Here is an 18,753-nt window from a genome sequence, read left to right on the forward strand (position 1 = left end):
AATGGGGAAGTGAGCAAAATATGTGGGTATTTTTGTTTTTGTTTTTTGGCCTTTTGAGCATTCAAAATTTGCAGGAAATTTAACTGTTTTATTCTACCTAAGAGGAGACTCAAGTCTATCACAAATGTCACCTACATTTTTTTTCCTTAGCTTTTAGTTTAGATACAGAGTCTCCATGTGCCGGTTTGTTACATGGGTCTATTGCACTCAGAGAGTAAGCAGAGCACCCAATAGGTAGTCTTCCAACCATGTCCCCCTGTCTCCCTCTCTCCTCTGGAAGTTTGCGTCTATTGTTTCCATGTTTATGTCCATGGAGGCTCAATGTTTAGCTCCCATTATATCCCATGAAATACTACACAGCCATGAAAAAGAATGAGATCATGTCTTTTGCAGCAACATGGATGCAACTGGAGGCCATTACTCTAAGCAAATTAATGCAGGAACAGAAAGCCAAATACCACACATTTTCTCCAAAAGATTTGTTGTTGTTGTTGTTGTTGTTTTTGAGACAGTCTTGCTCTGTTGCCCAGGCTGGAGTGCAGTGGTGCAATCTCGGCTCACTGCAAGCTCCGCCTCCCGGATTCACGCCATTCTCCTGCCTCAGCCTCCCGAGTAGCTGGGACTACAGGCGCCCACCGCCACGCCCAGCTAATTTTTTTGTATTTTGGTAGAGAGAGGGTTTCACCGTGTTAGCCAGGATGGTCTCAATCTCCTGATCTCGTGATCCGCCAGCCACGGGCCTCCCAAATTGCTGGGATTACAGGCGTGAGCCACCATGCCCAGCCTCTCCAAAAGATTTTTAAAGGCCCGTGTTATCAAGGTGTGACGACCTGCCATGAAATAAAAATAAAATTTCCATGCAGGAAATCAGGCAACAAATGGCTAAATACCTTTCAATGAAAGCTAGCGCCTCCTTCAGCATGAGGGAAGCTACTTTCTCCTCTTTCATCGGCTGCTGGATGATTTCATGGTTCCTCATAAGGATGCAATTCCAACGCCGAGTAAATCCATAACTAGAATACCAGGAAGTGAAAAACAGAAAGGCGAGGAGAGCAAAGACAGCGATGACCTTCCATGGCACTGAGAGCCAGCGGGCGAACTTGGGAATGAGAAGCAGAAAAGGAACCAGGGCAATGGCCACCGTGGAGATCCACAGTTTGATCCTGAGCCAGCGGTGCAGTTCTGGTGTCTTGGATGCCTGGCAGTCGCTTAAAAGTCCGAAAGGCATCCCATAAAAGTAGTGAAAACCATGGTTGAGCGGGTGGTAGCAGTGATCATTCCGAGAGGCGCAGCTCAAACCCAGGTGCCATTTGCCTAAAAGTAAAATAAAATCGTACCACGGCAGCATGGCAGCATTCAATGCTGGTCTGTTTCTAGAATGTGGGCTTCCCTTTGGAAAACTCAGATATAACTTTCATTTTGTTGTCATCATGGTTTTTTCTTGGTATCCCTGAATACCTCCCTGGTATAGACATGCCACCAACAGCCTTCTCCCTGCAATATGTCTCTTTCAGACAAAAGCCATGCAGCAGGAGCCACTTCGCTTTTGCTACAAGGAGAGGAGCCTAGTGTTCGTTCAGAAGAAATCTTTTGCTTGGTACCAAACAACCTCACGAACAATGAGAACGTTTCCAGGTATCTGGAGCTTGCTAGGAAGCCAGAATCGATGTCTCGGTTGTTTGGTGGGGACAATACCAAGGACTTTCGGTGCAGCTTGCACATTCAGGCTTTTAGCTAGCAGTGCCTTCCCACCCTCTTGTTCTATCTCACTGGAAGGTAACCAAGATTTTATTTATAGATGGAACACCTCTTCTAGGTCCGCAAGCTAGGGATGACAAACCAGCCAAAGAATTTCATCAAGAACCAAATGATTCTGATGATGCAAGTAATTCCTTTTATCAAGCACACCGTCTAGGGGGCCAGGTCATGTTCTGATTTGTCCACACACATTATTGTATTCAACACTTCACAGACCTTGTATTACGAATAGAAAACACATTGTCTAGATTATTTTTTTAAGAGACAGAGTCTTGCTCTGTTGCCCAGGCTGGAGTGCAGTGGCATGATTATAGCTCACTGCAGCCTCGAACTCCTCGGCTCAAGCAATCCTCCCGCCTCAGCCTCCTGAGTAGCTGGGACTATAGGTGTGTGCCACCATGCCCAACTAGTTTTAAAATTTTATTTTTGTAGACCCAGGGTCTTGCTCTGGTGGCCTAGGCTGGTCTTGAACTCCTGGCCTCAAGCAATTCTTCTGCCTCAGCCTCCCAAAGTGCTGGGATTACAGGTCTGGGCCACTGTGCCCAGCTATCTAGATTTATTCAGAAGCCTGAGTCACATTAATGAATAATGGCAGAGTCAGATCTGAATCCTGTGCACTAATGATGTGAGAACGCTGCTCAAAGCTTATCTGGAGAACTCCCACTCATAGGCCACTGCTGGGAGTTGCATGGGAATACATGCCCTACTGATGGAAAATCTCTTCACTTTTTTTTAACTGAGGATATCTCAGAGCTGCGGCTTACAATTCATATTAGGAATCCTCGAAAATAGTGAACCATACAATGCTTTGGGGTAGCATTTCCCAAAAGGATTTGATCACACAAGTTATTCTTAGAGGAATATCTTCTAGGACTGGAATTCTACAAACTTATTTTTCGGTGAAAGGCTCCCTCACAAGCTCATGTCCCCCCCAACACCCCGCCCCCACCAAAAGGGCATAGAATATTATGTGATCTAAATCGACCACCAACTGCCTCCATTTGACAACTCTTAATGCTTAAGTTTTCAATTTCAACAGTACTTCTCTACAAATTTACGAGTTTTTCTGCTAATAATGGTGTCACAAACATCGTATCCCTCCAATACAATATTCCATTTTAGTGGCAACTTTGGATACCCTTGTTTGCTTTCTGTTCTCATTGTTTTACCAATATTATGCCCTTGATTCTACACATCCCCAGTCAATGTGTGATCAATTCCTTCTCCAAGTGTCTTATCTCAAAGAGAAGTCGGTCAAACTGTCACACACAGAGCCAACATCCCCGGAAACACCTTAGACACTATGACAGAGGCCACAGGATCACGTTTCCACGAGCAGAGTTCAGGCGCCATACCTATGAGTCCCGTGCGGTAGCCACGGTGCTGCAGCAGCTTGGCAAAAGTTGTTTCATTGGTAGGAAGACCACCTGAACCACCAAGCCACGTGAGGGCACGGTTGAGGTTGTAGGGAGACACCATCCCTAAATTCACAGGAGTCAATGGGTTAGCACCATAGTCTTTGCTAATACCGAATTTATCCCGACATGCTTCAAGTCCTTTCCTCCTGCACCTCCTCAAAGCCATTCTTCCCCAAGTTTTCTGTTGCCTTTCTGGCTGTACATCCTTGACTCTCCTTTTCCCACTTGCTAAATGCAAACATTCCCTTGGAATTAGGGCTGCCAGAATAAATATGGGACACTCAGTTACACTCCTTTGCATTTCAGACTAACAACAGATAACCTTCGTTAGTTTTTCATATAGAGGCTGATAACCTTCATGCTTCAATAGGATCTGAGGACACCACTGCATTTTAGCTGTATATAAATACTCGGATATTTAGCTGGGTATAAATACATTTTTTAATGTATCATTGGGAATCTGAAATGAAGAATTGTAGGAGTGACAATTTCTTTTTCATATACGTGTGTGTATATATGTGATTTTTTTTTTTGTATTTTTTGTAGAGACAGGGTTTCACCATGTTGGCCAGGCTGGTCTCTAACTCCTGACCTCAAGTGATCTGCCCACCTCAGCCTCCCAAAGTGCTGGGATTAAAGGTGTGAGCCACCGTGCCTGGCCTCCATACTGTTTTATGTAGATTTATACTGGCAGACAAATGTATACACCTATAGTTCAAAAGGAATTCACAAGGAAACCACAAGTGAAGATCAACAAGAAATAAATAAATGATCATTTCAGGCCGGGTGCAGTGGCTCATGCCTGTAATCCCAGTGTTTTGGGAGGCCAAGGCGGGGGGATCACCTGAGGTCAGGAGACCGGCCTGGCCAACTTGGTGAAACCCTGTCTCTACTAAAAATACAAAAATTGGCTGGGCGTGGTGGCAGGCACCTGTAATCCCACCTACTCAGGAGGCTGAGGCAGGAGAATCACTTGAACCTGGGAGGCGGAGGTTGCAGTAAGCTGAGATCATGCCATTGTACTCCAGCCTGGGTGACAAGAAGGAAACTCCATCTCAAAAGAAAAAAATACATTTCAAGGATCCTACCTTGGAAGAAGAAGAAAGTAAACTCTAGATAGTGTTATTGATAGGAAAGAGAAACAGTTTTATTAAGGGAAGCATTAGACCATTATCTTGCTGTTGAACTATTTTGCTGAAATTTTTGATAAGTAGAATGAATTAAACTGAACCGTTTGTGTGAAATTATTAAAAATATACACATGGCAATGACTTGAAATCTCTCCACCAATCACTTAATTTTTTTCTTATTTTTTTAAAATAAATTTTATTTCACCATAATCAATACTTAAAATTCCCTGAAATTAGGCCGAGCATGGTGGCTCACTCCTGTAATCCCAACACGTTGGGTGGCCAAGGCGAGTGGATCACACACGAGGCCAGGAGTTCGATACCAGCCTAGCTAACATGGTGAAACCCCATCTCTACTAAAAATGCAAAAATTAGTCGGGCGTGGTGGTGCATGCTTGTAATCCCAGCTATTCGGGAACTGAGGCAGGAGAATCACTTGTACCATGGAGGCAGAGATTGCAGTGAGCTGAGATTACACCATTGCACTCCAGCCTGGACGACAGAGCGAGTCTGTCTCAAAAAAAAAAAAAAAAAAATCCTGAAATCCTGAAATTATAAGTGTGATTTTTTTTTTTGGAAACTCATACAGACTCATATCTTTATTCCTCTTCATACATGGTACTGTGTTATACAGAGACCGCTTATCTAGAAATCAAACTATTTTTAACAAAATGGAGAACCTTGAATTATGAAAGAAGGTCATTAGGCAACAAAAAAAGATAATAATAAATCAATATTTATAGGACAAAAACTTTCAGTGTTTATTTTTAATTTTAGTATAATTCTCATTAACCTAATTAGTTCATTCCTTGAATGTATCAGATGAGAAGTTACTACTTAGAAGGAAGAAAATTCATACAGAAAAATTTTTCACTGAAAAATTAAACTGTGAAGGCAGGTATACTAAAATTATGACAAGCAAATACTAGAATTAAATAAAATGCAGCAGTATGGCACAATATTTCACATAGAGGCTGATAACCATGAACACTTCAATAGTGTCTAAGGGGACCACTATATTTTAGCTGGGTATAAAAATTGTTGTTCATAATATTGATGTTGAGTGGATGTTTGTAGGTATTGATTCTAAGCTAAGCAGCAAAGGAAAACATTTAATTGTCATTATATCAACTTGGTAAGTCTAAATCTTGAAATGATGGGGTCCAGTAAGGAAGCAGGTAAGTTTCATTTCCTTTTTTTTTTCTCACTTATACTGTTTTTCCCAACTGTGTCTAATTTTCCAATCTCATCTTCGGAGATAGATTAGATCCATTTATCTCAGAACCACTGCATGGTTTCCGCTAGCTTAAAAACATCAGGGGCCTCTTGAGAAATCTTAGCACAAGTACCTGAAAATGGGAGTGTTGTCCGTAAGTTGGCAAATTGCCCCCAACAGGCCTAAACCCTGTCACTATATGCACAGAGATGGGCAGGTGCAGTGGTACCTGGTGAGAGGCACACATGTTTAAGCTGTCCAGGGATAACAACCCCCTTTGATTTTAGATCCCCAATGCTCTGAGTGACCTTTTGAGAATTCTTATAAAGATTTGCAAAAACTAATCATTAGAATGCATTCTGGTGAGACTGAAATGTTGCTGCCTTTTCATTGCCTCACCTGATCTGATGGGGTACCGGCCGGTCAGGAAGGCAGCCCGACTTGGGGTTCACATGGAAGCAGCTGCGAGATGCTGGGTGAGCCTCACTCCCTCACTTGCCAGGCGGTCAATATTAGGGGTGCTGCAGACCAAAGAAGAATTCGGCAGGTGAGTTTCTAAAAATTCTCAATACAATGATCAAGGATCAAAGCTATTCTAGTTGACTCTATTTCTGGTAAACCTAAAATCCATTTTTTTTAAACTTTAATCTGTCTACTTCCTTAGATGCATTGATGGTTAAAAGCAAAGGGAAATGTAAGTTTAAAATATATCTTTAGTCAAAACTATTACAAATGAATACAGGTCACTCGGTATACAGTTTTATGAGTCTGAGAAAAAAATGTATTTCAATGAAAAAATTAGCCAATTTCTTCTTATCAAGGACCTAAAATTAATGGGTAATTTAGATTAAATAAATTTTTAATGTGTTTCATATTTTTTTAAGAGACAGTCTCTTGCTCTGTTGCCCATGGTGGAGTGTAGTGGTGCAGTTATAGCTCACTGCAACCTTGAATTCCCTGGGCTCAAGTGATCCTCCCACCTCAGCCTCTCAAGTAGCTAGGTCCACTGGTGTGCACCACCATCCCTAACAACTTATTTAAATTTTTAATTAATTTAATTTTTTTTTTTTTGGAGACAGGGCCTCACTCTGTTACCCATGCTGGAGTACAGTGGCACGATCCCGGTTCATTGCAATCTCTGCCTCCCAAGTTCAAGTGATCCTCCTGCCTCAGCCTCCCGACTAGCTGGGATTACAGGCATAAGCCACCACACCCAGTGGTATATTTTTAGTAGAGATGAGGTGTTACCATGTTGGCAAAGCTAGTCTTGAACTCCTGACCTCAAGTGATCCGCTTTCGCCAGCCTCCTAAACTGCTGGGATTGCAGGTGTGAGCCACCACACCCGGCCTTAAAATTTTATGTAGAGATACAGGTCTTGCTATTTTGCCCAGGCTGGTCTCAAACTCCTGGCCTCAAATGATCCTCCCACCTCAGCCTCCCATTAATATATATCTTATGGTAAAATTGACCTATTTTATAACCAAATTGTGACATTTTGGAGTTTAATTTATTTCCCATTTTGTCTAATAAGTTGCAAAAATTTTGTAAAACTTACAGAATTCTACAGGTTGAAAAAAAGACGTGCCTGTTCTCCTAAAAGCTAAACCATACCCAATCTTGATCCCATGTGTACAACATTTTTTTCCCATAATCTCACAGAAAGATTATAATGAAGGCTGAGCGTGATGGCTCACGCCTGTAACCCCAGCACTTTGGGAGGCCAAGAGGGGCTCAACACTTGAACTCAGACCACGGTGGGCAATATGCCAAAACCCCAACTCTACAAAAAACAAAAAAAATTAGGCGGGTGTGGGGGCTCATGCCTATAGTCCCAGCTGCTCAGGAGGCTGAGGAGGGAGGATCACTTGAGCCTGGGAGGTCAAAGCTGCAGTGAGCCAAGATCATGCCACTGCACTCCAGTCTGGATGACAGAGTGAGAGCCTGTCTTAAAAAAAAAAAAAGAAAAGAAAAGAAAGAGATAAAGAGGAAAGAAAGAAAAAGAAAAAGGAAAGGAAAGGAAAGGAAGAAAGAGAGAAAGAGAAAGAGAGAGAGAGAGAAAGAGAAAGAAAGAGAGAGAGAAAGAGAGAAAGAGAGAAAGAAAGAAAGAAAGAAAAAGAAAGAAAGAAAGAAAGAAAGAAAGAAAGAAAGAAAGAAAGAAAGAAAGAAAGAAAGAAAGAAAGAAAGAAAGACCAATGCCTTTCAATCAACAAATATATGCTTAAAATATAGGACTAGCCTGTGATCTGCACTCCAAGAAGAAACAATGTTATTTAAATCCACACTAAAAGATGCTATGTGTTTTCATAAGTGCCAGATTGGTCTATCAATAGAGAGTAGAGAAGTACAGAGCCCCGGGGACCAGACACTTTAGAAATAATTCAAGCAAGAAATTTTTAAAGCTGTAGACTAATGTGGTGTATCTATATAATGAAAAACTATTCAGCCATGGAAAGGAATGAAGGAATGAAGTACTGACACATGCTACAATATGAATGAACCTTGAAAACATTACGCTCAGTGAAAGAAGCCAGTCAGTAAACACCACATACCATATGTTTTGAGCAAAATTGTGTTCCTCCCAAATTCCTATGCTGAAGTCCTAACCCCAGGACCTCAGAATGTGACTGTATTTGAAGATGGAGTCTTTAAAGAGGTGATTAAGGTAGCATGAGGTCATTAAAGTAGACCCTCATCCAATAGGACTGGAGTCCTTATAAGAAAAGGAGATGAGGACACAGACACACACAGAGGGATGACCCTGTGAGGACACAGGGAGAAAACCATGTCTACAAGCCAAGGAGAGAGGCCTCAGGAGGAACCAGCCCTGCCTACACCTGGATCTCAAACTTCCAGCCTCCAAGAATGTGGGAGAATCAATGTCTGTTGTTTTAAGCCACTCCAGTCTATGGTATTCTTTTTTTTAGACGGAGTTTCACTCTGTTGCCCAGGCTGGAGTGCAGTGGTGCCATCTCAGCTCACTGCAAGCTCTGCCTCCCGGGTTCGCGCTATTCTCCTGCCTCAGCTCCCTGAGTAGCTGGGACTACAGGTGCCCGACACCATGCCCAGCTAATTTTTTGTATTTTTTTAGTAGAAACAGGGTTTCACCGTGTTAGCCAGGATGGTCTCAATCTCCTGACCTCATGATCTGCCTACCTCAGCCTCCCAAAGTGCTGGGATTACAGGTGTGAGCCACCACGCCCAGCCTATGGTATTCTTTTATAGCAGCCTGAAATAGACTAAGACATCTCATAATAAGAGGAGATGAGGACACAGACCCACAGAGAGGGACGATCCTGTAAGGACACGGGGAGAAGATGGTATCTACAAGGACAGGAGACAGGCCTCAGGAGGAACCAGCCCTACCCACACCTTGATCTTGAACTTCCAGCCTTCAGGACTGTGAGAGAATAAGCTGATGTTATCTAAGCCAACCAGTCTGTGGACCTTTGTCATGGCAGCCTGAGAAAATACATACTTCATATGAGTATTTGTATATGAAACTCCAAGAAGAGACACATCCATAGAGACAGGGAGTACATTTGTGGTTAACAGGGCATGGGGATAGGACGGGTAATGGGCTCTTCTTTGGGGGGGGTGAAAAATTCTGCAGCTGCACAGAGGTGATGGGTGTCCACACTGTGAATGCACTAAATGCCACTGAATTGTTCACTTTAAAATGGTTAAAAGGTGATTTTTTTTTTTAAACAGTCTCTCTCTGTCACCCAGGCTGGAGTGCAGGGGTGGAATCAGAGCTCACTGCAGCCTCAATCTCCCCAGCTCAGGCAATCCTCCTGCTCCAGCCTCCTGAGTGGCAGAGACCACAGACGCACACCACCATGTCCCAGTAGATTTTTTAAAATTGTTTTTGTAGAGACAGAGTCTCCCTATGTTGCCCAGGCTGATCGCAAACTCTTGGGCTCAAGCAATCCCCCCACCTTGGCCTTCCAAAGTGCTGGGATTACAGGCTTGAGCCACTGTGCCTGACCAAAAAAGGCCAATTTTTAAACGTACATTTTGCACAATAAGGAAAACACCACCACCAACAGCTAGAAACTAAGGGAACTGGGATGTTAAGCGGTCTCCTGACATGTTGCAGTTTTCCCCAGGGACCTCTGCTATTCCTGCCAATAACATCAGACACTGACTTCTCTCCAGAAACCCTTCTCTACAATGGCAAAGACGTGACCACTGTGGCATGGGAGACTCCCACATACAGGGAGGGGGTCAGAGTCCAACTTTACCTCACTGAGTTATTACCGTAGCAGCACAAATCCCCCACTCCAAGGTCATCTGCCATCAGCAGGACGATGTTGGGTCTGGCGTTTCTTGTCATAAATGTGCCATCAACACCGCAAAACAAATAGCACAGGGACACTGACAGCCAGCAGCTCCTGAAAGTATTTTTAGAATAAGCAAACAAACAAGCAAGCAAAAAACCAGGCACTATCAATTAACATTTGCATTTTAGATAACTTAAAATATGAAATAGTGTTATTCGTTATCAGGTCTCACTATGCAATGTACCTGTGTTGGCTTACTCAGAAACTAGATTCAACAACAACAACAAGAAAAACTACTGTTCTACACCAGAGGTCCCCAGTCCCCTGGCCATGGACCAGTACTGGTCCATAGCCTGTTCGGAACCAGGCCACACAGCAGGAGGTGAGTGGCGGGCAAATGAGTGAAGCTTCATCTGTATTGATAGCCACTCCCCATTGCTTGCATCGCTGCCTGCGCTCCACCTCCTGTCAGATCAGCAGCAGCATTAGATTCTCATAGGAGCGAGAACTCTATTGTGAACTGTGCATGCAAGGGATCTAGGTTGCGTGCGCTTTATGAGAATCTAATGCCTGATGATCTGTCTCTGTCTTCCACCATCCCCAGATGGGATCATCTAGTCACAGGAAAACAAGCTCAGGGCACCCACTGATCATACACTACTATGAGTTGTAGAATTATTTCATTATATATTATCATGTAATAATAATAAAAATAAAGTGCACAATAAATGTAATGTGCTTGAATCATCCTGAAACTATCCTGCACCCCCTTCCTGTCTGTAGAAAAACTGTCTTCCACAAAACCGGTCCCTGGTGCCAAAAATGTTGGAGACCATTGTTTTATATGAATATGGTATCAGATTTCACCAATTCATTTTGCAAGCATGATGAGGTTTAACTCTTATAACATATTTTGATATTGTTTTAGTGATATCAGAGGCTTAAAATTTATAACAGTGGTTACAGCTGACGGTAAGGTCTAAAAATTTAATTTTGCTCAGTGCTGTGGCTCATGCCTGTAATCCCAGCGCTTTGGAAGGCCAATGCAGGTGGATCGTTCGAGCCCAGAAGTTTGAGACTGGCCTGGGCAGCATGGTGAAACCTCATCTCTACAAACAATACAAAAGTAGCTGGGCATAGTGATGCATTCCTATAGTCCCAGCTACTCAGGAGGCTGAGATGGGAGGATTGCTTGAGCCCGAGAGGTCAGGATTGCAGTGAGCTATGATTGCGCCACTGCACTCCAGCTTAGACAACAGAGCAAGACCCTGTCTCAAAAAAACTTCTTTATTTTATTGCATAAAAATGTAACCAAGGCCAGGCACAGTGGCTCACGCCTGTAATCCCAGTGCTTTGGGAGGCCGAGGCAGGTGGGTCACCTGAGATCAGGAGTTTGAGAACAGCTTGACCAGCATGGTGAAACCCCATCTCTACTAAAAATACAAAATTAACCAGGCATGGTGGCATGCACCTGTGGTCCCAGCTACTTGGGAGACTGAGGCAGGAGAATCACTTGAACCCAGGAGGCAGAGGTTGCAGTGAGCCGAGACTGCACCACTGCACTCCAGCCTGGGTAACAAGAGTGAGACTCCACCTCAAAAAAAAAAAAAAAAAAAAAAGTAAACAAAATGGAAAATCAGAGACTAAGAGCTAGCCAGTTTTGATTTTTCAAGTGCTCAGTTGTACTTTTTAATACATTTTATAACCTCCAAGTTTTTCACTAAGCCACATGGAGTGGGGTGGGGGCAATGACAACAGAAGCTCTAGTAACTTATTAGATCTGAGCCCAGAACTAGATGCCGAAACACTGATACTTTGGGATGGAACACATGTGTGTATACAAAGTGTTTTCTCCTTTTGTTCATCAAGAACATATGTCCACAGAAGAAATCAGGTAGAAAAAATTCCACTTCAAAAAAAATCTAGAAATTATTTAAAATCTATGAAAGAAAATTTAAAATTCTTAAGATTCTGCTAAATTTTTAAAAATTTGTCAATTAGTTCAATGAAAGGAAGATTTTACTAAGTCTTATTTCATTTTTTAATGGGTCAATGTTGGAATAGATCTACTAAATTTTATTTATTTATTTATTTATTTTTTGAGACAGAGTCTCGCTCTGTCACCTGGGCTGGAGTGCAGTGGCGCAATCTCAGCTCACTGCACCCTCCGCCTCCCAAGTTCAAGCAATCCTCCCACCTCAGCCTCCTGAGTAGGTGGGACTACAGGTGTGCACCACCATGCCTGGCTAATTTTTGTATTTTTAGTAGAGATGGGGTTTGCCATGTTGGCCAAGCTGGTCTCAAACTCCTGACATCAGGTGATCCACCTGCCTCGGCCTCCCAAAGTGCTGGGATTACAGGTGTGAGCCGCCGCACCCGGCCTAAATTTTAGATTGTAAAAGAACCCTCTTGTAACAGCTGAATTGTACAATATCCTGAAACATCCACAACAGTCATTGATGAAAAATGATCACTATGGATTGAAGACCAATATCCCCTCAGTCAGGTTCCACAACTCCAAATTCCATTCAATCAATTCCAAGTCCTCCTAATTCAACCTCAAATATTGTATCATAAATACTTTTATGTCCATCCATCTTCTCTTCTACTTCATGTTTATAGTTTTATTTTTAAGACTTTTTAAATTGAGATTGGGGGGTCTCACTATGTTGGCCAGGTTGGTCTTAAACTCCTGAGCTCAAGCAATTCTCCCAACTCAGCCTCCCAAAGCACTGGGATTACACGTGTGAGGCACAGCATCTGACCTATTTCTTTTTTAAATATTAATAGTAGTAAGTTTATTAAATCTGGAGCTCATTTTTTTTAATAGACTTATTTTTTAGAGCAGTTTTAGGTTCACAGAAAAAAATTGAGCATAAGTACGGAGAGTTCCCACACACCCCCTGCCCCCACATATGTAATAGCTTCCTCCATTATCAATACCCAGAAACAAGATGGTACATTATCTGATACAATCAATGAACCTACATTGAGAAATCATTATCTCCCAAAGTCCATAGTTTAATTTAAGGGTCACTCTTGGTGTTGTACATTCTGTGGTTTTGCACAAAAAGTCCCAGCCTACTATTAAGAGGGCTTAAGGATGAGGATAGGGAGATGATACACTGAAATAAATCTTGGCTAAGAAGTTTTCAGGATTGAAGACAGACATAAGTTTTCAGACTGAACCCAGTTAAAAAAATAAAAAATCTCCAGTTAGACCTGGCTCAGTAAAGGGCAATGATGGAGACAGAGACACTTGGTTTAAACACAACCACAGATAACCTAAAATGGGAGGATAACTGGAATGTCAAGTGACTTCCCAACAACCACAGTGGATGCCTGATGACCAGGGACCACTGCTTCCAGAGTGCTGAGACAAAAGTCACTCTGAACTCAGAGTTCCAAACCGTTCTAATACATCACTGAAGAATGAGTAGGGATTACGGGCATGTGGGATGTATATGAACCCAAAAACTCTTGATGAAGAAACTACTAAGGAATATTTTCAGCAAAAGGCAAACTTATCTTAGAAAGAAAGAGTAGACAGGCCAAGTGCAGTGGCTCATGCCTGTAATCCCAACACTTTGGGAGGCCGAGGCAGGTAGATCACTTGAGGTTGGGTGTTTGAGACCAGCCTGGCCAACATAGTGAAACCCGGTGTCTACTAAAAATATAAACATTAGCCAGGCATGGTGGCACATGCCTGTAATCCCAGCTATGAGAGAGGCTGAAGCAAGAGAATCGCTTGAACCTGGGAGGTGGAGGTTGCAGTGAACTGAGATCACACCACTGTACTCCAGCCTGGGTGACAGAGCAAGACTTCATCTCAAAAATAAATAAATAAAAATAAAAATAAAAGAGTAGACATAAGAAAAGATGTTGAAAAGAGATAAAACATGTTGATAACATTAAATAAGTACTGACAGAAAGTATTATTAATTATTATTAATTTGGAAAGGAGTAAATAATTCACTAAGCAATAATTACATGGAAGAAGAGGGGATAGGACTATGGTGTCTTTCCTTTCTTCAAAAGGAAGCTGGAAAAAGAGATTAACCATCATATTTTGGTAAGTTAATAATGATGTTAATATGATGAAGGGAAACATGAGGTATAGTTTCCAGGCCACTTGAGGGGAGAAGGATGGGCCAGTGTATTAGTCTGCTCTCACGCTGCTAATAAAGACATACCTGAGACTGGAGGTAAATTATAAAGGAAAGAGGTTTAATGGACTCACAGTTCCATATGGCTGGGGAGGCCTCACAATCACGGTGGAAGGCAAAGGAGAAGCAAAGGCACGTCTTACATGGAGACAGACAAGAGAGCTTGTGTAGGAGAACTCCTATTTATAAAACTATCAGATCTCATGAGACTCATTCACTATCATGAGAACAGTGTGGGGGAAAGCACTGCCATGATTCAATTATCTCCACTGGGCTCCACCCTTGACACATGGGGATTATTACAATTCAAGCTGAGATTTGGGTGGGGTCACAGCCAAATCATATCAGCCAGGAAATAGAGAAACCTTAATGCAGCCCGTAAAAAGCAAGAGGGGAAAAAAGGAAACCACAGGAGAATCTTGAAAATATAAAATGGCATGTAAGATGACAGAAATAAGATCAACTATCTTAATATTTATAACAAATGTGGGTGGGTTCACCTGCCTATTAAAGAATCCCATACTAATTTTTAAAAATCTGTCCTATGTTTTTCTTAAAGGACACACCTAAAACCTAATGACAAATAAAACTTGAAACTAAAAAGATGTAAACATCTACGTAGGCCAGCCAAGTAGTAATCAAAAGAAACTTGTTGCAGCAATAATAACATCAGCCAGAAGTAAATTACAATTGAAAAATCATTAATATAGAATGGCAAAGCTATTATAGAATAATAAAAATATAAATCCACAAAGATGATATGAACATCATAAACCAGTGTGAATTTAGTTATGGCTTCAAAATACAGAAAGTAGGCTGGGCATAGCAGCTCATGCCTCTAATTATAGCACTTAGGGTGGCCAAGATGGGGGGATCCCTTGAGTCCAGGAGTTTGAGACCAGCCTGGGCAACATAGTGAGACCCCATCTCTATAAAAAAGAAAAAAACTAAATAAATAAATAAAAGACAAAATATAAAAAGCATAGCTTGAATAAAATGTGAGGAATAATTGATAATCCACCATCATAAAGGACATTTTAAGCACATATTTAACTCAAGCCCTCCAGGATAGAGAAAACCTTGACAAAGAATCCTTCTCTCTAGAAATGGAGAGTGATGAATGTTCGTGAATTTGCCAGCTCACCAGTCATACAGCAATTGTTTCATGGCTTCTTCTTAGATTATCTAAGGAAGAGAAAAATAAAATAAGAGCATCTGCAAAGCAAATGTTTTCCTCAAAGCTAGGCAAATAATGAATGGTCCAAAGACTTAACTAGACTGTTTTGTGGTGACCCAGTAAATCCAGTACATTCTTTTTTTTTTTTTTAAGACAGAGTCTTGTTCTATCGCCCAGGGTGTAGTGCAGTGACTCGACTCACTGCAACCTCCACCTCCCAGATTCAAGTTATTCTCATGCTTCAGCCACCCAAATAGCTGGGACTACAGGTGTGCACCACCATGCCCGGCTAATTTTTTGTATTTGTAGTAGAGATAGGGTTTCACCATGTTGGCCAAGCTGGTCTTGAACCCCTGACCTCAAGTGATCCACACACCTCGGCCTCCCAAAGTGCTATGATTACAGGTGTGAGCCACCGTGCCTAGCCAGCCCAGTACATTCTTTAAACCTATTTGCAAATAAGTGATATTTGCTCACAAATAATAAGGCAACATTCTATGCATGGTCTATGCAGCTCAGGATAATTCTAATGGCAGAGTTACAAGAAATTATGTTGGTATAGCAACAAAAACCCACTATTCTGGTGTCAGTAAAATAAATCAGTAATCGATGAATGTGCGTATATTCAATAACTGCTTGGTATTAGATCTAATTTATGTGTGGTACTGTTCTGGAAAGCACTTTGTTTTTATACACAGTGGATCAACTGTGGTGTCTACCTTAAAATGCACAACAAGAAACACCATAGACCTGTGATAGTCGTGGCGGCCAAACTTGCTTGGTGGAGGAAGACATGTTTAGCAGCTGTCATTAAGATCTTTTTACAAGAATGCAACGAGTGGTACAATCTGATGTTTCCCTGTCTAGAATCCTCAAGTGATTCCAAGTTGGTGAGGCTTCACAGGCTGAGGAACTGCCCCACAAGACAAATAATATGTAATAAAAATTAATAGCACCGCCATACTGTTAGCAGAGCTCTATAATTCCCCAGGCATTTCCACACACTTGTTACCCTTTGATCCTCAAAATATCTCACCCTGCTTGCCTCAAAAGGTTAATGATGACTCTTCCGTTTTGGTCATAGAATACCATAGGAATTGGGTATCATAGAGCTTAAAAGACTTGCACAAGGCTGGTAAATTGAAGAGCTGGGATTCAAAATGAGGACTGATTCTCAGGAGTGTGTGTGTGTGAGAGAGAGTGTGTGTGTAAATTAGCCAATTCCCAAAGCCATCTTCTTAACTTCAACCCTCCAATATGGCTCTCAAATGTAATATCCTTAGAGACTAACTACCTTGGGACATTTGGTGAAGCCCACGTTCTAACCGTTGAGTAGTGGTCCATTTTCTATACCCCATAACTTCCAATTAATACCTCTATATTAGACTTGCCCACAATATGACATTTAAAAAATATCACATTCTAGTTCTCATGTCTGTAACTCCCCTGCCTAATATACTACATAGTATTCCCATAAAGTTCACACCGAGAAAATCCAGAGTTTCCCAATAGCTAGGTGAGACAGAGACAGACACATGGATGAATTGAGAATATTGTCTTTTTATTCACCATATTTGGCCATTTCCACCCTCCTTTAATAAGTATCTCTTCAGGACAAGATTAGTAAGAATCACCATAAATGGTCCTAGCCACCTGTGCAATGTTCTCTCCAACTAGCAAGGAATAAAGGTTATTTTTATTTATTTATTTATTTATTTATTCATTTAGAGACAGGGTCTCACTCTGTTGCCCAGGCTGGAGTGCAGTGGCGCAATCACAGCTCACCATAGCCATGATTGTATTGTTAGATTAAAATAGCAAAGACGTGGAATCAACCCAAATGTCCATCAATGATAGACTGGATAAAAAAATGTGTACATATACACCATGGAATACTATGCAGCCATAAAAAGGAAAGAGATCATGTCCTTTGCAAGGACATGGATAGAGTTGGAAGCCATTATCTTCAGCAAACTAACGCAAGAACAGAAAACCAAACACCTCATGTTCTCACGTATCGGTGGGAGCTGAACAATGAGAACACATGGACACAGGGAGGGGAACACCACACACTGGGTCCTGTTGCAGGGTAAGAGCAGGGGGAGGGAGAGCATTAGAATAAATAGCTAATGTATGCTGGGCTTAATACCTAGGTGATGGGTTGACAGGTGCAGCAACCACCATGGCACACGTTTACCTATGTAACAAACCTGCACATCCTGCACATGTACCCCAGAACTGAAAATAAAAATTAAAAGTTAAAAGAAAATGAGAGATTACACATGCACACACACTTATTTATATATGTAAGAAATCTGAGATACATATATCTATATCTGGACATTCTGTGTGTTTTGAAATAAATAAATATATATATATATCTGATTTATATAATATACTCACACACGCACTCAGCCATAAAAAATGGATGAAATCAAGTCTTTAGCAGCAACATGGACGGAACTGGAGGGCATTATCTTAAGTGAAATAGCTCAGATACAGAAAGTCAAATACTGCATGTTCACTTATAAGTGGGAGCTAAATACAGTGTCCACATGGACATAGAGAGTGGAATAATAGACACTGGAGACTTGGAAGGGTGGGAAGGTGATGAGGAATGAGAAATTACTCAGTGAGTACAATATACACTGTTCATGATGTATTCACTGAAAACCTGGTCTTCCCCACTATGCAATCTATCCTTGCAACATAACTGCACTTGTAGCCCTTTACTTTATACTAAAAAATAAAATAAATGGTCACTGAGCACTGTCTGCACATCATCAACTTGGTTGAGACTCTTAAGTGGGAAAAAAAACCAGAAGGAAACACTGTAGTGGGAAAAGGGAGAAGAAAAAAGATCAAAGATCACAAAACCAAATTCTGGGCTCCATTTCCGAATGGTGGACTTTGAGCATGGCTGGGCCAAAGTTACACAATGAGACAAAGATTGCAAGAGCGCAGTCATGCTTTATAAGCAAGAACGATAAGGCTTTTTGTTGTTGTTGTTTTTGTTTTTTTAAAGTCATGCTCTAGAAAAGAAGGAAGACAGATGGGAACCCACAGGAGCTAGCAATGTCAATGCCGGAAGCATCAGAGGGTGCCAGAGAAACACGTATAAGACCGGAGTGAGATGTCACCAGCCAGCACACTGGGAATTTGATGATGGTTAATGATGGCCTGTTATGGAGTCACCACACAGTTGGGGTCAGTCAACAGCAATGAATGAGGGAAATTATTTGTGCACAAGTCCAGTGAATTAACAGATGACTCAGCAGCTGGGCATGGTGGCTCACACCTGTAATCACAGCACTTTGGGAGACCAAGGCAGGAGGACTGCTTGAGCCCACAAGTTCAAGATCAGCCTGGCCAACATGGTGACACCCCGTCTCTACTAAAAAAAAAAAAAAAAAAAAAAAAAGATCTGGATGTGGTGGCACATGCCTGTAACCCCAGCTACTTGGGAGGCTGAGGGAGGAGAATTGCTTGAGCCCACAAGGTGGAGGTTGCAGTAAGCCAATATCCTACCACTGCACTCCAGCCTGGGTGACAGAGTGAGATCCTGTGACAAAAAAGAAAGGAAGGAAGGAAGAAAGGAAAGACTACT

The 18,753-nt window shown here is 41.8% G+C and overlaps 1 protein-coding gene across 1 annotated transcript in view; it reads right to left on the bottom strand.

Annotated features, from left to right (window-relative positions):
• The window catches only part of ARSH (arylsulfatase family member H), a 26,973-nt gene extending 17,117 nt beyond the window's left edge, over positions 1–9,856 (bottom strand). The window contains 4 exon segments of the mRNA XM_023198619.2: positions 891–1,314; positions 3,114–3,239; positions 5,922–6,043; positions 9,765–9,856. Of these exon segments, the coding sequence (XP_023054387.1) occupies positions 891–1,314; positions 3,114–3,239; positions 5,922–6,043; positions 9,765–9,856 (764 nt within the window).
• Between the last annotated feature and the right edge of the window lie 8,897 nt (positions 9,857–18,753).

The sequence above is a fragment of the Piliocolobus tephrosceles genome, chromosome Y (assembly GCF_002776525.5).
Source record: "Piliocolobus tephrosceles isolate RC106 chromosome Y, ASM277652v3, whole genome shotgun sequence".
NCBI lineage: Eukaryota > Metazoa > Chordata > Mammalia > Primates > Cercopithecidae > Piliocolobus > Piliocolobus tephrosceles.